The sequence below is a fragment of the Polypterus senegalus genome, chromosome 11, assembly GCF_016835505.1.
Source record: "Polypterus senegalus isolate Bchr_013 chromosome 11, ASM1683550v1, whole genome shotgun sequence".
NCBI lineage: Eukaryota > Metazoa > Chordata > Cladistia > Polypteriformes > Polypteridae > Polypterus > Polypterus senegalus.
The window spans coordinates 49,407,536-49,428,968 of record NC_053164.1 but is presented as its reverse complement, the minus strand read 5'-3'; the positions used below and the strand labels follow the sequence as shown (position 1 = coordinate 49,428,968).

Genomic DNA, 21,433 nt, shown 5'->3' with positions numbered 1-21,433 from the left:
AAACACTTAGAGAATTGTACATAGATAATGTCTTTGCATATTATGAACAATTATGCTTCATATTTAACTTCTAATCAACACAATTTCTCCACTATTTTCAAATCTGAAACGTTCCTGAAGAAACCTGCCCAATTTTCCTCACCTCCCCCCATTTCAATTCCAGAAGAAAGGCTTATCAGTCTTGAAAACTTAGACAGCATCTCAATAATATATAAAAACATATTAAAGTGCCTTCCTTTCAAAAGATCCTAGGGTACAGGGAAAGGATATTTTAATTGACATTTCAGAAAACAAGTGGAAGGCAGCCATGCATAGAATACACTCCAGCTCCATACACACAAAGCATTCAATCATTCAATTTAAAATGTTTTATCAGGCACATTTATCTCATTTAAAATTGTCCAAAATGTATCCAAGCCAAAATTCAATCTGTGAATGTTTCAATCGTGCTCCAACCTTACTGGGTCATAGGTTTTAGGTGTGCACCAAACTGGCATCAATCTGAGCAAAATCTCTGAATGCCTATCAGCGAACCTTGGTGTCACAATCACTCCTAACCCATTAACAGCTGTTTTTGATGGACTCCCAAATGTGGAGAAGGACAAACAAACTAATTGCCTTTACTTCACTACTAGCATGCAAACGTATCTTGCTCAACTACAAGAATCCCAGCCTAGTGGATAACTGATGTTCTATACTATTTGAAAATGGAAAAAAAAAAATCATTTAGAGGATCTGCTCAAAACTTCTTTAAAATATATCGATCTAGTTAATAAAATTTTAGAATACACATTTATATCATGGATATCATTCTTTGCTGTTTTTTAGAGATTTGATCATGCTGGGGGAGGGGGAGGTTGAACTCTGGTTTGTTAAATTCGACTAGATTGCTTGAAATGTTAATTTCTTTGTTTAACTCTTCAAATAAAATAAAATAAAATAAATAAATATGCAATTTCCAAAAAACAAATACTGAACATGGCAAGGACAGCTACATTATACCTTACTAGCCAACCCACGGCGTACCATACGCTGCATAATAAGGCCGGTTTTTCAATGATTTTTAAGCACAGGGAGAAAATTAACATTTGAAAAATCGGTAATGTAATAAATCAGCAAGAAAAGCAACATTGTAACAATGTACGAACGAACCAACACACAATCGTCCGTGACTGAAAACTGGCGGACCACAAACGCGCCTTCTCTTGCCAGACGGAGGGATGGGGGTGCACGGCACGGAGTGTGGAACGGGAGGAGAGGAGTAGGACACCCATTCAGCTCCCTCCGTCATGCTAGTCTGCTGAATTCTCATTCAGTATGTACTGCCCACTCATGTGCCCACCTCCAACTTGTCACTTGAGTCGTTGACTGCTTTTCTATATAATAATCCACCCAACCACAGTAGTAGCGAGGTGGGTGTGCACAAAGGGTTTGGTCGCAAACACGCTCAATCTCATGCATAATTATTTATTGAATGCTAAACACTTCTGGAAAGACACGGTTGTCTAAAACGGGTTGGTGTGAGAATACAACAGTAAGTGAATGAAAAGATGGAACTCTGGAGAGAACAAAATACAACACAATAGCGAACCCGCTGCATAACAAACGCCGCATAATTATTTATTGATGGTTGAACACTTCTGGAAAGACACAGTTGTCTAAAAAGGGAGGGTTTGAGGATACAACAGAAAGTAAATGAAAAGATGGAACTCTGGAGAGAGCAACATATAATTGTCCGTGAGTGAAGAAGACGCATGTCTGACGCAGATGCGAATTGCTGTATGTAGCGTGTAAAACAGTTTGCTATGGTGCACGCGGTTGCACGTCGTAACTGTAAACTCGGTTTTTAAAAACACTGCTTAATTCTTTTTTTTTTTTTTTAACCTCAGTTGTAAAGGATTGTTTTAAGGATCCCATGGGATATCCCTCGCAAACTGTTTTACACGTTGCATATGGCGACTCACCTCCGTGAGAAAAATGCCTCTATGAACAGTCAAGATGAGGCCTCTACGACAGACGAATATAAAGGATGGCATTCTTTCTGTGTCATCACACCCGAGTTGGTAGGCGTGGCTCTGCGAGTTGTCGTTGTATCCAATGGTCTTGAAGTTGGTGAGCATGGCTCCTCCCTGCGTGTGCCATAGGTATCTTACTTGTCGGCGGCTTAGTGAATTCATGCCCCTTACGGCGTGCTTTCCATGGGTGTCTTGCCTTAGTGAATTATATATATATATATATATATATATATATATATAGATGTTGTTTGTGTAACAAGCTGCAGAGAACGTTTAAAAGAAAAATTAAGATTTCCTACAAATCCCAAAAGGCCCCTTGACTGTTTAATGGATTACTGATATTGTATCAGCTACACCAATATGAACAACTACATAATTAGCAGAAACTTCAGACACTTGCTGCATCTGTTAACCATCATCCCAAACAAGCTGAACTCTGCTTTAAAATCAACATAAAATGTTCACACAGCAAACCAGCACCTTGTTTTTTTTTTCCTTCTTAAATAAAAGTTGTCCATTAAGAATTGGCAAAGAATAAGCACCTCTCTTTCTGACCATGCTCTCTGATGGGCCTTGCTCAAAAATGGAGTGAGACTGGATGACATTTGCTCGACCACGGCCTCGGCCCCTGCCTTCTCTCAGACGATCTCGGTCTCGTTCCTTTGCTTGCTTCTTCCGAGATTCATCATCTTTGGATCTAAAGAGATGCAAGAAGACTATTAATAGCAAAAAATCAGTGCCAACCACACTGCCAGATCATACCAATATAGAACCATCATAAAACCAATTAAGAAGTTTGGAGCTACCAAATTATTACCTGTTGAAAACATTCTGCCACTCTGTCTCTCTTACACAGTCTAGCTTTCACAGGAAGCAACAATTTTAATTTTGAATAGAGATGCATTTTAATCATCTTATTGCAACACCAAAAATACATCCATCCATTTTCCAAACGCATTTAAGCCGATGTTCCATTACACACTGATCTTGTTGCTGCACCATGTCAAATTACATGATTGGTAATTGCAACCCAAGTCATGTTTACTGAATTAGCGCAACCTTCTAGTGTAGCTGTGCTCGTCCCTTTTTCTGACATCCAACAGCATCCTGTAAGACGAAGCCAGTGATGTGTTAATAGCTGCAGCAAGTTCCACAGCAATTTCTGGCTGTATTTTTTGATTCTGTCTCAGTACATAAAACACGCGACAGACAAACGTCTATTTTAAAAACATGCATTTTTATTTCTCATCACTACATTCTACGCATTGAACTTCCCGCTGAATGCTCTTTGGTTCTCAACTCTCACATGCTCCTCAAATCAAACAGAAACCTCTTTGATTTTATCCTAGCCATATTAGTTGCTCTCAGTCATTGGGTAAGTCACATTAAACAATCAGCTGGCAACTAACTCAGATTGGACAAGATTATGTAAATAAAGGCTACAATCGATTTGAAATTGCTGGAAAAGTGGTCTAATTTGACATAGCTTTTACTCCAAAGCTGAAAGGCAAGAAACTAGAGTCATTCCAAGCAGATAAGGTGGCAGGCTAAAACCAACTCTGGATAGGAACATCAACTCCCACACTTAAGCTTATGTCACACTAGTGCCAGCTCCATTGGCTTTTGTAAAAATATCCAAGGCGTGATTGTGCTGGAAGACTGGTGTTCAGTTGGCAAATGTGACATGAGCTGCAATTTCCAGTCGTGTAATTTGATATGGTACAACAAGATTAGCAACTGTGATGAACAAATCCTCATACCCTATGACAATAAGTCACATAAGGTGACATCAGTTTTACTGAGTCAATGAAGAGTCATTAATCCAAATAGCATGTCTTTGGAGGGTTTAAGAAAAAGTGGACAATTTGGAGAAAACACAAGAGGACACAGGGAGATTTTGCAAATTCCATTTCATCCTTTCTTTAAGATGGGATCCGAATCATAAACTTTGGAGGGGCACAGGGATATATTGGTAGAATGCAACTGTCCCACAGCTTAATCAAAAATAACACAATAACACACACAATACATTTTTGCCAACTTTCAGATTTTTTTTTACCCTGCATATTTCTCACAATGATTTTAGTCTGATCTTCCTTTGGGTCCCATGACGTATCAAGGGAATCTGAAGGAATGACAACAAATGCGGGACATTTGCAGCATGAACGCTAATCCCTCCCCTCTCCCCCTAAAAAACAATTCAATTAAAATCAGAATAATCTGTTTCCTGTGCATAGTAACAAGCCATGGATCAGCAGTAATGCCCGCAATTTACTGAATGCTTGGAGTAACGGATTTTGGTTCAGTGTTATGGAAATGTAAAAGAAACACCGGTACAAATACAGGACACCAATTAAACCCAACAAACAGGATTACTGGGATAAGATGATACTTTTTAAGGCCACACACGTGATATACATAAATACAGACTAGAAACTAAAGCCTCATTTAACTGCATCAATGTTAACTTTGCCCCACCAAGTTACTTCTTTGTGATTATGGTGTAATTTAATTTGCGTTAAATTAAAGTGAAATATTTTAAAATTTTGAAAAAACACTAGCTAGCTCTTCTGTTTTTTAATGGAGCTAAAGGACACTAGGGTCTCATTTTGAAGAAAGCCTTTTTTTTTTTTTCAATATTACTTAACCTACATAATTTGTAGTGATTGCCAAGGAAAATTTTTGATCTTATGTTTTAATGCAAAATGGAGCTAATAGATTTTGCATCAAAGGAAATTAATAGCAGCCAAAGCTGGAAACAGCAAGCAATATTAAAACATCCATGTATAAATCTCATGTTACTCCTGTCACATACGCAAAGTCATCCAGCTGAACGCTCAAAACATGCGAAATGGATGCATTTCTTGATAAACTACTGTTAAACAGACTTGTCCATTAAAATGAAGGTAGTTCACAACTTGGAACTTTTTCACATGGGGCTGCGCTTTTAAAATGAAGACCTGCTTCTCTCCTAAAACAAATGGACAAGAGTCTGATCTTCAATTCACAACCACAAACCTCTATGAATGGGTTACAGGTTATGGGCTACCTTTGTTTAATGAGGTGATTAATTTATCAATATTTTAGTGTGAAATCCCCAGAGCCAAACTATATTCTGCTTATATTCCTACTTTCACCTCAGTGATTGTGTTTCGTAGTGGTTATGTTCTGCCTTGGCTTGTAATAGCAGACAGATGCGCACTTAAATCATGATTTTTTTGCTCCTAAAAAGTGCCTACTTTTCTCCTATTGCAGTCTGGGTTACTTTTGAAAGGTATAAGGTATGAACTGAAAGGTATAAATACTTACTCCTCTTTCACTCTGCGGCTAATGATATTTGGAGTGAAGGTTTTCTGCAATAAAAATGAACAGATGATGATGCAGGCATAGTATTTCACTAAACAAGTTAACTGCATTCAACAAGGGCTTTCACTCAAGTTAAGGCATCAAATGTTTTGTTTTTGCCCTGTCTCACCTTTTTAACTCCTCCTAGGGTGAGGTCCCGGGAACGTATGGAGGGCAGTCGGTTGGAAGTGGTAGGAACTGATGGTCTCCTACCTAAAAGTCCTCTCCCCATGGACAGTGAAGGTCGGCATCCCCCAGGGGTGCCAGGATCCCCAGATGATCCTTCTGACATAACTGTTCACCCTTTAGCATTTAAAGAATAGAAAGAAAACAAAATAAACATGACACAGTCCAAGATGATAAAATGAATCTCCCACAGAAACACTTCTAGTTCTGTAACAGTATACCGGAATCAAAGTGAACCATATACATCTAAATTCACCTCCATTATATATATTTATTTATTTTTGTACTTAGTAACCCACAAAGGGAGAAAATGAATTAAATATCAGCAAACAGAAGGTGCAGCATGCATCTTTTCCAAATCAGGCATCAAAATTGCCCATAAACCTGCAAACACTCCACAAACTGTTCTTTCTAATGCCAAAAACAAAAAATTTACATCAGAGATGGAAGGATGCAAGGAACACGGTATGCAGAATACCATGCAATGCATGCCCAGGTATATGTGGGGCAAACATCTAAAACACTTACAAGACATACACAAGAATATCGCAACAATATCAGAAGGAAGGAACAACAATTTCTGATACAAGCACAAACAAGTTCAACCAGACATACCTTTAACTGGGAAACTGTTCAAGTAAATTCAGGGCTAATACTAAAAGTGCCAGAGAGCTGAATTAAGTATTACTCTCAAATGGAAACATCAACAGAAGACATTTGGACAATTAACCAGCATAAGCAGACTTAAAAAGAAGGACACCTGAAAAAAAATAAAGACTTTATAACCAACACCCTCTGAACCCCACCTTATTGATCCACACCACCTGCCTATTTGCTATATACTGCTGTTGATTCCGTTATGTCTAATCACTTTCCTGTGTAAGATACGCAATTCATTTTCCCCCTTTGTAGATTACTAGCTACAAATATATAAACTGTATCACAGACCTTCACTTCCAATATAGATAGATACAGTTAAAGCCAGAGGTTTACATACACTTATGACAAATGTATAGCTTGTTAGTATAAAATCTTTGGCGGGGTTAAAAATAGTTTAAAGAATTTATCCTATCGTTTAAGACATCAACTTTATGCAGGGCAAAGGTAATTTTTTCCAACAATGTTCACAGATAAATAAATACAGATCAATAAAAAGTGAAATAATTATATCAAAATTCCAGTCACAAGTTTACATACACTGTTAATATTTGGTAGCAATGCCTTTAAATTGTTTAACTTAACTCAAACATCTTGAGTTGCCTTCCACAAGCTTCTTATGACAAGTTACTGGAATTTTGGCCCATTCCACCAGACAGAACTGATGTATCTGGGACAGGTTCGTAGGCCTCCTTGCTCACATGTGCTTGCAAATTATTGTTTGTACAGATGAACGTGGAACCTTCAGGCATTTGGAAACTGCTCCCAATGATGAACCGGATTGGTGGAGGTCTACATTTTTTTTCTGAGGTTTTAGCCGATTTCTTTTGATTTTCGAATTAAGTCAACCAAAGAGTTAGTGAGTTTGATGGTAGGCCTTTACATACATTCATATGTTGATTCCAATTAGCCTAACTGGCTATCAGAAAGATAATTGTCTAATAGCCCGAAGGCTTGACATCATTTTCTGAAATTTTCCAAGCTGTTGAAAGGCACAATTATTGAAGTGTATGTAAACTTGTGACCCACTGGAATTGTGATATAGCCAACAAAAACTGAAATAATCTGTGAACATTGTTGTAAAAAATAATTTTTACACTGCACAAAATAATATCTTAAAAGATATGTCAAATTATAGTTTGTTAGAATAAAATTTGTGGAAGGGTTACAAAGTGAGTTTTAAAGAATTCACCCTAAGTGTATGTAATCTTCTGACTTCAACTGTATGGAGATATTCAGGTATATACCTGAATAACACACACACACACACACACACGCTTCCAAAGGTTTAGACAGAAATGTATATATTTCTCATAGAAATTAATTTTTTTAAATCAAGGTATTAGATTTAAAAATATAACCAAGGCATTATTAATGCTGATACTGGCAATTACTGCTTGAAATTATTATTATTCACATATTACTGCAAAGTCCAATTTTCAGCAGCCTTCCTTTCAGCATCCTAATGGTCAAACTCCATTGCCTTATTCTTATTTAGTCATTTTAAATGCTAACTGGTTATTAGAGAAACTTTAGCAATTACATTGTCATTGCTCTAACCTTTTAATTTGTTCACTTGGGCTGCAAGGTACTAGTTTCCTAAAATTCAGTTCTGGGTTTATTACTGGCCAAAATTTAATACGCTTTCTCAAGAAACATGACAGTTCTTTTTTTTTTTTTTTTGCAGAATGAAAGCTATTCCATGTGACAAACTACCAATAAACTATAAAGATGTTCTACAAAAATGTCTTAAGAGAAGGCAAAAAACTGGATCTAAGCAGAACAGTGACAGAAGGGGAAGGCTCAGGTGCACAACTGTCTAAGAGGATACAGTAAATATATCAGTTTGTAGTTTGGGAAACAAATGCCTTACAGGTCCTCCAGTGGTTTCTTCCCCCAAATACCAGTGTAATCTGCAAAAGTGAAAAGACAACTTCAGAAGGCTGACCATAATATACTTTTCCAACCATCTTCTGTCCAGTGTTGGAGTTCTTCAGTCCATTTTTACCTTTTTTTTTTTTTTAAATTTGCCAGTTTCAAATATGGCTTTTTCTTTGAAACTCTGCCTCTAAGGCCAGCATCCCAAATTTATCTGTTTACTGTTTCAGAGAATACTAGACACTGGTATTTAGTATTTTCATAAGGAAGAAGCCAACTGATGAACTGTAGAGCATTTGTTTGTCAACCTATACACTCTGATGGTATTATCTTTGTATGTGTATCTGGGCCATCCCCCTTCTTTTTCTGTACTGGTCAGATCCAGTTTACCCTCGTCACTCAAGACAATAATAGACACCTCTGTATGAAATCTGCAGCTTTTTAGTAAAAAAAGGGTACTGTTTACCCAAACACATAATCCTAAATACACTTTTAAGTCACCATCCTGCTTGCTATCCCAAAAGTAATGGCATACCTCTTCCATTAATGCTCAACGCACTCTGTGGTTTCAGTTCTACACATCTCACATCTCAATAAGAGTGGTGCCCTTAACCCTTTACAGTTTCTCTATTTAAACATTTTTATTAGGGTCTTATATTTGCCTGTTGCTATTCTGATTTAGATAATTACTTTTTTTTTATATAAACACTGGTCAATAGGACATCTTAATTCTAAGTTGCGTTGTGCACACAATAAAACCAGCGAGCACAGCTTTGAACACAGGCCTGGGTTCAGAGAGTCATTTAGCCGGGCAGTTTGAAACAGCATGCGGATGTGTGATAGAGTGGAATTTAGTTTTACATTCAATTTCATATTATACTGTGACGGCGTTGACAGGTTGCATCAACCAGGGATGAGTCTTGCATTTCATCACCAGTGCCATGGACACCTATAAAAACAGCGAGCCCGTAAAGAGAATTTCATCTAGTGTGAATTTGCTTGGCGGTTCTGAAGAGTTGCTGGAGATTCTCAGGATCAAGATCTGGGGTGTGGAGTGTCGATCCCAGCATCAGTACAGGAGGTAAGACAGCTGAGAGACTGCTACCCCTGCAGCCCCACTAACACTTCTCCATCTGCTATGGTCAATTGCCCTGGGTGCACTAGAAAAAGGGGGATAGATTACGTTATCACTGACCTGAGCCAAGGTGTGTGAAGCAGAGTCAATGATAAAACCATGCTGGCACAAGGCAGATTGCAGTGGCATTACAAAGCAGCAGCGTAGGGAGAGCCTCAAAGCCAAGACCTGGAAAGGTGTTTGCAGTGACAGTTTAATAAAGAAAAACAGCCAAGCGACTGGAACATTTGCCGATCCACATAAGGAGGCACCATGTGACAGTGCTGCACTTCACATGCATGCAGTGCCACCTAACAGCAAACTGCAGAAAACTCCTTGCTGAAGTGCTGCTATCAGTGACCACACGACTGCAGAAGAAACAAAGACCACCCAACCATTTCAAACAAGTAGTCACTAGGGACAGTAACTTTGAAAGGTGGTCTATATAAAGGCACTGACAAGTTGCATCAACCAGGAATGAGTCAACTATAGTATGAGCTGGCATTCCATCACCAGCGGCAGGGATGCCCATAAAAACGACAAGCCTGGAAAGTTGCAACGAGAACTCCATCTAGTGTGGCAATGGAAAGCAGTACTTTAAAGAGCAGAGAAAGCATTCTGGCACTTTCATACATTTTATTGTTTTTTAATTGCCAATTTTGTATATTTTACTGCTACTCATTTATTGTTTCACATCTCAAAAAATAATCTGTTTGTTCGATTCATTCCATTGATGGAATGAAAGAAAAGAAAAGCCACTCTTTTGAGACACCTGTCCAGTGATATGTATTACATAAATATAAATTAAGTGCATCATCTCATGTATCATAATGATACAGTATCTAGGAGTTGAGGAGAATGAGAGGCGATTTTATGAAAACGACTGTGATGGTGGCGCTCACCAGCTGAAGCCCTCCTTTTCTGTTCTTGGCTTCAAACACATTACTTAAGGAGTCAGTTATGCAGTCGGGCATACTGTTACACGTTGGATATTTAGGACTTTATCACACCATGTCGCCTTACCATTCCAGTCAGAGTTGCTTGAACAACACACAACGGACTACAATACAATGATACTGCTAACCTCTACCACAATAACCTTGCAAAACATAGTGTCAAGTCTGTATGGTACTTTATAAATCATATATATATATATATATATATATATAAAAATATAATTTTAGGACTCATTCTGTCTTTGTGACTCGAAAAGCCATATACATCATATATAAACGTCTATACGTGGAAGTGTGTGTGTGTCTGCCAAGCCCGGAAGTGAGACGAGGAGTCGGAGTAAGGGCTCCAGCTCCGAGAATATGCAAGCGAGGCCAGCACACTGGCAAAAGGAAACCTCCGAAGAAAGACAGTCGCTTAGCTGCTAATACACAAACAATGTGATCAAGTCGGCAACACAAATCCTCCTAGGAGAGAGATGCCCAGAGTAGTTCTGATAATTTCATTACTTGCTACGATCCTGTGCTTTTAACAGCACGGGCTTACACAGTTTGTGTGTGTAGATAGATTAGATAGATAGATAATCCTCCAAATACGAACCTGATTGAAAGAAATGATAATCAAATCCTTGATGACAGCAACACTCAATCATGACAATCATGTTATGTTATTTTTAAAATGTTTCCTTTTCTTTTTCATAACTTCTTTAACACACTACTTCTTCGCTGCGAAGCGCGGATATTTTGCTAGTATATATATAAAAGCCAAATACCACTGACTCACTCATCATGAAATCTCCCAAACCATGAGGACTTGAAATTTGTAATGTAGGTTACCCTTGGCCCATAGGTGCTCGCTAAGAAACAGTTTTAAAAATTTCACGGTCCAAGCGTGTTCCTTCTGCATGTCTGTCCACTTTTCACAAGAGAATTACTTAAAGGATTTAGATCTGGTTGTTTTCTATAATTTGCTTGAACTTTCCGGTTGATTTTGTGACTTCTCTCATCGTGCTAAGTACCATAGTTCGCTTGCGGTACCGATGTATTTATGCAAATCCAACACAGTGGTTGTGGGTCAAGAGCAGGGGGCGGGGACTTCCTCATTCCCTCGCCTGCCTCTGTTCGAGTTAGTCTACGTCTCACCCACCATGTGTTGGAGTGCACTTTGCCTCCGCTTAGCTAGCGATACCCGTTAGTTCAAAAGACATTATCATCAACTGATTGTTAAGGAGTAAAGTTTGACGTGTTTGTGAGAAAGATCAGAGCTACGTGCATTTTAGAGGGTAGCTGCTAATTGCCAGAGATTTCACGGGCATGTGCTTTTCTGCCCACGCGGGGAACACCTTCCCATCAGAGCTGAACATGATCATATACAGTGCCAAAATCTATTGATTTTTAAAGTTTGTCCTGTTTCATTAAGTCAATGTACGTGGGTGTGTATATGTATGTATGTTCCAGCATCACTTCCGAACGGCTGGAGCGATTCTCATGACACTTGGTACACAAGTTTCTCATTGATCGACTTAAAATACTGTAGGGTGAAATCAACCGCACCCCTGTTGCTTTTGAAGTTAAATAGAGTTGGCTGGTTCCGAGCGTCAACTGGATGATAACATACATACAAGACAAACACATTAGTGAGTCTTCATTGTTTGCTAATTTATTTTTATTGTTGTGTTTTTTTATTATATTTTTCTCAAACAATTAAAAAAAAAAATGCTTTCCTCCCGGACAACGCTGGGTAATTCAGCTAGTGTCATATTAAATGATTATGATAATCAGAAGCAACCTAGAAAATTAACTTTAACAGTCTGAACAAAAATTGTAATGTGTGTAGCAATCCTAACTAACCTCCACGTAAAGCCACACAGTTTAACCCTTACATTCGGCCGACCGGCACACTGCAAGCGCTCTGATAAAAACGCAAAACAGATTATATATAAAGTGTCGTTTTCTATAAAGAGTCCTTCGTGTATGGATGTTCGGCACCGACATGTCACGCGATGACGGAAACGGAAAACTAAAGAAGCCAAACTAACTCCAGGCAAGCAGGCTGCGAGGCAGCTCCGCGGCCCTTCCGCGCCCACTCATCCCTCTGCAAGCTGCCCACGTTTACCGAGACCGAACGTGTGCAATGCGCCGCTCGGTACACGTCAGTCTTACTGTGTATACCCTCAATAGATGCAGTCCTGTGCACCGCCGCGTGTCGAGCTACCCGGTGGCCGTCGCCTCCGTTCCAAGCGCGGCAGCACCTGCCCACTCACACTCGCTGGCTTTTTAACCAGTGCACACAGTAACTAGTTTTATATCAACAACATGTTCTCGTTTTATCTTTTTTCCTTTAGACATCCTGTAAAGCACTTTGTGATGAATCTTGTGTATGAAAATGTGCTACAGAAATAAATGTTGTCGTATCCCAACTTTTCGGTCGGCTTATAATTAAACCCTCACTTCGGTTCAACCATTTCAAATCGGAATGAATACTTTTACCTTAAGACAAATGCCGATTTAATTTTTTCAGCCTCTGCAACAGCCAAGTGTCTGTGCCACCTTCGCCTTAAAAATCGCTTTAAAACGATTTTGGTTCCATTATTTACCGACTTCCTCGTGTAACACACGGTCACAAGGAGGCAGACATGCTGCGTCACCTATAACCTTCGACCCTTGGCCGAGGCAGCCTCACTGTACCGCCATGTTGGTGAGGTAGGTGGATGTGAGGTTGAGTAGGGCAGGGAGATGAAACACGGAGAGGAAACGTAATTTAAAAAATCGGGAGTAGTCTCCCTGAGACTTTCTCGTAGGCTATATTCAGATATTGCGAATGGATATTTGAGGAGTAAATCGCAAGACAATAATTATATTTTTATATTAAGTATGTTAAAGAACCATCAACAACAAATCAAATTAATAATATCTTGAAATATTGATTATAAAAGTAAAGTTGAATAAATCGGGCTTGAATAAAAGGTAAAGTACCACTTCCGGTTATTGGAAATACCCCAAAAGTTGATAGAAATCTACGTTTTGTACCTAATACTTGTATGCAAAATTTGGTTGACCAAAGTGAAAGTGTATTCAAGTTATCGTGTTTACACACACACACACACACACACACACACACACACACACACATACATCATTCCAAAAATGTACTTTCGGATCCGTATACAAGAAAGTAAAAAGAACGTCGCAGAAACTGTTTGTATATTAAAGTTTTATAGCAAAGGAAATACAGTCAGCCATACAGTAAAGGCATGTCATTCTGTAATATTGTTTTTATCCATCCAACTGATCTTTTCCATCCTTCTCTTTTGCCACAGCACAAATGCTTCTAATCTATTGGAGTGTGCAAAAGTATTCAATCCCTTTGAAAGTCATCATAATTTTCTGAATGACAAAATATTTGTACACATTTTCCCATACAGTATTTTTAATGTGAACTCTTAATGCTGTAACAATACATTTCCAAAGTAAAAATAAGCCATTTCCTGGATATTTAAATGAAGATGAAAAACTCAAAACTCAAGTTTTTGGAGAAGTATTCAAGCCCTACACATTAATTCTTTTGGGGTAAGTATGTACTAGTTTTGCACATTGTTCAGGAGTGATCCTTCCCAGTTTTTCTTAGCAGAATTTACAGAGATCCTCTAGTTTGGTGGGATTGTGCCTCTGGACAGCAGTTTTTAAATAGTGCCACGGATTCTAAATAGGGTTAAGATCAGGACTTTGGCTTGGCCGTTGCAAAACATTCACCTTTTTGTTTCTGAGCTGTTCCAGTGCTGATTTGGCCTTACGCTTAGGGTTATTGTCATGTTGACAGATGAATCTTCTCCTGAGCTGTAGATTCATAGCAGACTGGAACAAGTTCACCTACAATGTTGTGTGGTATTTCTGTCCATCCATTGTCCCTTCAACTCTGACAAGATTTCCAGTCCCAGCACATGAAAAGCATCCCCACAGCATGATCATGCCACCACCATATTTCGCGGGAATTATGATGTTCCTTGAGGCGTGGGTAGTGTTCGTTTTATTCCACACATACCTTTTTGAAGTCTGGGCAGAAAGTTCTATTTTGGCCTCATCTGACCTTAAAGCCTTCTCCCACATCTTAACTGGGTCTTTCTCATGCTTTATAGCAAATACCATACATGCTTTTATGTGTACCGTCTTAACAAATGGCTTCTTTTTTGCTACCCTCTGTAGACACCTGTTTTATAGAGCGCTCTTGAAATTGTGGAACCATGCAGCTTCACTCCAGTTTCAATCATTTTTAGTAGCCTCTCTCATCTCTTAACATTTCGCTCTGATATTTAGTTTTGAGGTATGGTCTATTATAGTAAGAGTCTGGGTGCTGTAATGAACCTTCCACTTTCTGATGATGGATCCAGCAGTGTTTAACGTGAAATTCAAGCACCTCGATATTTTTTGAATATTTTGCCTGCCATTGTAATCCCCTTTTCTCACTGCCCATGTCTCTGCTCCATACAATGCAATACTCCAGATTACTGTTTTTATTATTCTTTTCTTTGTCATTCTATCCACTCTTGTTATTAGCAATTTTAATTTTGTGTTGAAATAAAAAATAACAAATAGTTGTAAATGCCAGTAACTCATGCCTTGGGTGGCGCAGTGGAAGTGCTGCAGCCTCACAACAGGAAGACCAGGGTTCTCATTCCTGTCCCTCCTGCACAGAGTTTGTATGTCCTCCCCATGTCCACGTGGGTTTCCTTCAAGTGCTCTGGTGTCCTCCCACAGTCCAAAGACATGGAGGTTAGGTGGATTGGCCCTAGTGAATGTCTTATCATTCACCCTGTGATGGGCCAGTGCCTTGTCCAGACATTGTTCTTGCCTTGAGTCCTATGGAGACAGGCTCCAGCTTCCCTGTGAATCTGCTCAGGAAATCGCAGGTTTAGAAAATGGATAGGTGGATAATACATGCTTTATTTCTTTAGCGCATCAGTTCTGATCTTCCATCTGTAATAGACTACATAGTCTGACAAAATCAATGGATGGAAGGATTAATGGACTGCCTTGATTTTTAATATTATAACCATAACTGGATTCATCATTAGCAGCCGTTGTAGGTCATTCATACCTGAGATTAAATCTTAACTTTACCAGACCCACATAAGGCCGGACACACAATTGTAACAACTGTCAGAGATTAAACACAATTATAAAACTCAAACATCCCTGGAGGCATTGAAGTCACTCAGCAGCAGCAGTCCCCCGCAGTAAATTCTGGCCCCTTTTAAATTCTCATTGTCACTGAATGGTGTTTGGGTTGGACAGCATTGAAACACAGTCCAAATGCACCTTTAGCTCTTGCTGCATCTTGTCTTCGCTTGGTATTAAACTTTGACCCTTATGTACTCAGGCCTGCTGCAGACTTTCAGCAAGTCTAACCAGCTAATCTAAAGCTAATCTTCTGCAGCCAAGGTAATAAACTACATGGATATATGTTGGCACCTTCAAACAAGAGTAATTCAAAAAGGCATGTTTATTAAAGATACAAAGACACAGGGAGGGATGAGTATTGGGAGCAAACCAAAGCACAAAAGAGACAAAGGATGCAAACTGACTACCCTTTGGATCTCACTGCACATGGCCTGACTTGTCCATCAGCCCACCACCATGCTATACCACCTCCAATTTCCTCCCACATATGGTGTCATTGTCAGGAGATGAACAGGTCACGTTGTGCCCGTGACAACATCTGAGTTACTTAACCTGCTTCTGCTCCATGAGTAAAAAAAAAGTTGCGTCCAATATGGAAAGGTACTACATAAAATAAGATATAATTATTTGCTTCCATTCTTACATCTTAATAACATTTATTTTATTTTCTTTTGAACTCTAATCCCAGACCAGTCACTTCAGAGCTTTGTTATAATTGTTTACATTTATGTATATTTATGAAAATCAGAGTTCAGGCAGGTTAAGTGACTAGTCTAAAGCCATGCCATAAGTGAACAGTGGGTGCGATGCTTTTGCAGTTCAAAACATTACCCACTAGACCACAATATTTATGTAACAGTGCGATTGAAAAATAAATCTGCGTTGCCATAGTAATTAGAGGCTTAAATTGAGACCTTTTCAGATCACTGATCTCTGTTCTTGAATGGAAGATGAAGTCTGGAGTGAGAGCTTCAATCCTGTGAAGAGTACTGGACATCAGTTTATCTGTCAGGTTGTGCTTTTTGGATGTTGCTATTTTAAATATGTCAAGAGAGCTGAAACACTTGTCAATGTCCACAGCTTTCATAATTTTTAATCAAGCTCCAAATACAATTATTGCTAAGGAGAGTTAGATGTTAATGGCTTTATAGTGCAGTGCAATATATGCTGGATGTGGTCTCACTAGTGCATTATATAGTTTGGCCTTTCCACGGTATAATTCCCAGCATTGAATCTGATTCATCCAAGAAGATAGCACTCTATGTTGAACACAGAGACTTGATTAAACTAGTTCATGGGTTGTGCACCATAAAAGCCTTTCAATATGAATCTAGTGATGCGGGGCTCAAACATTATTATGATTCAGAGAGACAGCTGCTACAGCCTTGTATACAGATCTGGCCACTGATAAAGTTATGACCGTGTCAAACTTATATCTTAAGTCACCTCCTTTTTATGATTTGTCACTGGCAGTTTGACTATATTTATAGCTTTGGAAACATTCGGTATCCTTGAAAGAGAATAAGGCAGCATCCTCTATAGTGAAACAAATAAGTGCATACTACTCTAAGATGCTTTTCAACACAAACTATGTACTTTTTGTGCTATATGGATTTTAGGATAGCTAAACAATAAGGCTTTTCCTGTTAGTGCCATTTTTGAAGGCTGCTGAAGTAACAGAATGTATTATAACATTTGTTGTATTAGATTAGATTAGATCAATTTTATTAATCCCATGGGGAAGTTCAGATGCATACAGCAGCAGAAACATAAAAAACAAGGATATAAGGATACAGACTACAGAAATAATTTGTTGCTGCTAGATTATGATAAATGTGTTTCGAGATTTTTCAAGTGAAGAAGAATAAAGTTTTGAGGTTAGATAGTAATACTATCCATTGTTGTTCAAAGTGATGGACTCCTTCAATTATTGTCCGTCTCCAAAGCGCACAGTCCTCCGCAAGTGTCTCAAACTGCATATGTAGGATGGAGCAGGCCTTGAGAAAATGATTCATGTGGTCCACCTTGAAGTCAGGACGCATCAGTGAGTTCACCATGAAGGACCATCCAGGGAAGCCGAGACTCAACCATATGGGTAACGTGTCTGGTATGGTGGAGGACATGGTTAAGCAGCATAGCCTCAATGCTAGTTGATAAGCAGTGTTCCAGAATTTTATTTTTTGGAACATTTTTCTACCAAGTGATGCACAGGATCTTCTGGAGGCACTGGATGTGGAACGCTTCTAGTGTGCAGATTTGCTTGCGGTAGGGAGTCCAGAACTTACATCCATAAAGAAATGTTGATATACATACTGTGTAATATACCACAACCTTTGTTGCCATGCAAAGATTTCAGTTACAGAAGACATGCTTGCGTAGGTGGCCAAATGCAGAGGAGGCTAGTCTGAGGTGGTGCACAATTTCCTCAGACACAGAGGCATCACAAGATATTATGCTTCCAAGGTACAGAAAGGATTGAGTGTGAAAAGCTATGCTGGTAACATTGTCAGCAAACCTAGAGCTCATAAATGATTGTCAAGGAGGTTTTTGAGTGGGCTGATAATCTTCAGAGTTTGAACATAATTGCCATCCAATTGGTACCGATCCACACTCAATTAGTGGTGTCCAACACATTTCTGGAGAGAAGAATGATGGCAACAAGGTAAATGTTGAAAAGTACCAAAGCCAGAACACAGCCTTGCTTGACAACAACAGTGATTTCGAAGCAAGCAGATATTTCACTGCCAACAAGGACCTTTGCCCTCATTCTATCATGGAAGAGACAGAGTATAGTGAGGAATTATGGGGGACATCCAAACTAATGGAGTACTTCCCAAAGCATCTCACAGTTAATGGTGTCAAATGCTTTCCACAGGTTGGTGAAGAGGGAAGCTGATGTCTTGCTGGTGTTCCCAGGCCTTCTCCAGGAGTTGGCAAATAACGAAGATCATGTCAATTGTGCTGTATTTTGGGATGAAAGACAGCTTGTGACTCAGGATGTTACTATTCATGCAACATGATGAAATAGCCGGAGAAATATGACACGGCCAAGTATTTTCCCAGCAACATCCAGGCAGTGAAATACTTTGGACTGTTACCAAAGTCCAATTGGTCCCCCTTCTTCTTGTAGATGGCTATGATGGTGGCATGTTTCCATGAGTTGGGAATTTTGCCAAGCTTCCAGCACAGAGTGAAAAAATCGGTCAATTTGACAAGTAGATTAAGTCCCCCATATTTATATATTTTGGCATGTATAGTGTCTTCACCACCAACTCTCCATAAAGTCCATATTGTCACCAGCCTTCTTGTTCTTAAGGGCTTGGATGGTAATTTGGACTTTGTGGAGAGTTGGACACTCATCTAGTTCGGGGACCTGAGGGAGTGTGGTGATCTTCTCGAGAATTGAAGGATTCGCTGGGTTCTTTTGGTTCAACAATTCTCAAAAGTGCTCTGCCCAACGATCCAAAATCTGTTGCTTGTCTTTGAGGAGTGTTGCTCCATGTAAAGTCCAGTCTGGAGCTACATTACATCAAGAAGGACCTTAAGTTCCTTAGATGGCACTGTAGAACTCCTAGGTCTTGTTTTCATCTGCATAGGGTTGGATTTCAGTGGCCTTGTTAACCCACCAATAATGACCATTTAAACCTGTGCCTGAAATTTCTGGATGGTTTTGGCTGAACTGCACTTCAAGACTTTCTAGTAACCAAGTTCTGGGTACAGTACAGTATGTACTGTACGCAGTTTCAAATAAGGTTTTTAAGGTTTGAAGCCTCTTGCACTTAAGAAAGATAAGACATGCATTGCTTTGAACTAATATCAGTGGCATGTAGTGGTCCAGTCCTCCAGCTTTACTTTGCACTCTTCCACTTACCCAAAGGCTGTCATCTTGGCATTTAAATGTTACAATGGTCTTTTTCTTGTCCACACTGACAGCAGCTTGTCAAACATGTTTATTCAGAAGGCTGTTTACACTTTATTTTCATGTTCAAATTGCCCTCATTCTCTCCATCATTCTGTCAGCCCTGGATCACAATGCCATCAAAAAAAGCAGTTCTAGTACTAGCAGAATTGTCATGTTCCACAGACAGTCAAATTATTACTTACATTTCTAACATGCAACATGCTGTCACTGTCTGCTGCAATGATAAATAAAAAGGTATAGAAATACATAGCTCAATTTTATTTAATCGAAAACACAACTCAGAAGATCTGGGGCCTTATGTATGAATGTTGAGTAAGCACAAAAATGTTGTACACACAAAAATGCGTAAGCCTGTTTCCACGTTCAAATCGCGATGTATAAAACCTAAACATGGCGTAAAGCCACGCACATTGCCACGGTAGCTCATACCCTCGGTTTTGCAGACTGGCAGCACCCAGCGTCAAAGCAGTGCTACTGTTCCAGTGTGGTTTCCCTTTCTTTTTTAGATCCACATCCCTGAGACATCTTTATAAATACACTGAAATTAACCGCTGTCACAGATTGCAGGGTCCTTACCCAGCCGGGATGCCTGGAAGGACCGGAAAGTGGAGTTTATATCTTCCGGGTCACGAGTGGACAACCGCCCATGGTTAGGAGAGGACTACGGGAAAGGAATGAGGAGATTCCAACCCATTGGGACCCGTGGCCACCGCCAGGAGGTGCCTTAAACCTCATGGAGCCCGGGAAGGTCCTGTACGGACTTTGCCGTTTAAAAACAGTTTCATCCCAAGAACTATAAATGCACTTGCCATAGTACTTATTAGTACAATCACCTCACTGTAAACTTGAACTATAGTTATAATATTGCACAACCTGAGCCACTTTATAAAGCACGTATTTATTTATGCTGACAATATCATTTTTAAGATGAAATGCAGCAAAATATGTTTATTATGTTATACAGATAAAACTTTAAGTTCATTTAAATAATCTATATCGTTAATAAATAAACATGTGAGGACACGATGTCACTGCGCTAACAAGGATTTGGCGCTCCATTCATGGATTGTTCCTGCCTCGCACTGTATGCATGCTGGGACTGCGTGACACTGGAAGGATAGAATAATTAAACATGTACTACAAAGTTATTTCAATGTTCCTTAAATGTTTTGAAGAATCAGTGTTCTAAGCTTACAGATGGCTTAACGTCTGTTACAGAACTGATTGTGTGGCAATTGGGTATTTGGAGGAAGAAAAGTAAGGACAGGAATTGGGGGTTAGTATGTTTGAAAGAGACAGTACTGCTGCAATAAATTATTTCATCGAAGGTCGCACACAATCACTGCACCACAGTGTTCCCATGTTTAATAACATGCTTTAATTCCTATCATCATCAAAATGATATCAAGTATACATCTCAGTATTTTAATTATTCAGAGAGCTGTAATATTATGAATGTAATGGCTTATGTATCCTGTCAGAGGAAGAGAAAGTCCAGAAGCATGTAGTGATTCACACACATAGAGCACATAGAAGATCAAATACAAAACAAAGCATTTAACGTGCTACTTTAGTTACAATGGGATTTGAGAAACTAGTAAACGATTTTAAGATTAAGTTTATAATTTTCTGCTTTAATGACAAAATAAACTACGTGATTAAAGTGGAAATTTTGAGATTAAAGTTGACATTTCATACTCTTTTCCCACTGTGTACCTATTTTTTTTTCTCTGTACCCTAATAAGCTTTCATATGAAATAGTATGTTTTTCCTCGCCTCTACTTGGTATTCACTGAACTTTTTCTATTTCCCCCCATGCTTTTGCCATTGCCTTTTCACAGAACACTGAGCTTAAGGGCTATTTATATTGATTTGCATATTCAAAGAGGCATAATTCTGGGAGGAGACGGGGTGGGACAGCAGGCTTGTGCACAGTCAATTACTTTTCATGCTGACCATTCGCACAGATTTATGCATCTCGATTTTTTTTGTGCATACGCACATTTCCGCTTTTGTGCTTACGCAATGTTATAGTGTGAATTCTATGCATGGCGTTATGCATGAGGCCCCTGATGTACTGTATGTAATCCTTACCTCTGTCTCTATACTCCCATTATCCAAAACCTTGTGGAAAAAACCCTGCGAAAAACTCTACTATAGTTAGCATATAGTATTTTTTAATGTA

General features: G+C 39.1%; 1 protein-coding gene across 3 annotated transcripts in view; it reads right to left on the bottom strand.

Moving 5' to 3' along the window:
- The window catches only part of polr3d (polymerase (RNA) III (DNA directed) polypeptide D), a 28,587-nt gene extending 15,778 nt beyond the window's left edge, over positions 1-12,809 (bottom strand). For 2 of the 3 annotated variants that reach the window (XM_039768580.1, XM_039768579.1), the window contains exons 1-4: positions 12,639-12,809; positions 5,491-5,663; positions 5,325-5,368; positions 2,558-2,712 (exon numbers count right to left, since the gene is read on the bottom strand). In XM_039768580.1, coding sequence (XP_039624514.1) covers positions 2,558-2,712; positions 5,325-5,368; positions 5,491-5,652 — 361 coding nt within the window. In that variant the 5' untranslated portion in view covers positions 5,653-5,663; positions 12,639-12,809. Of the gene's footprint in view, positions 1-2,557; positions 2,713-5,324; positions 5,369-5,490; positions 5,664-12,320; positions 12,599-12,638 lie in introns of those variants that run through there. The other variant, XM_039768581.1, reaches the window with a different exon arrangement.
- Positions 12,810-21,433: the final 8,624 nt, after the last annotated feature.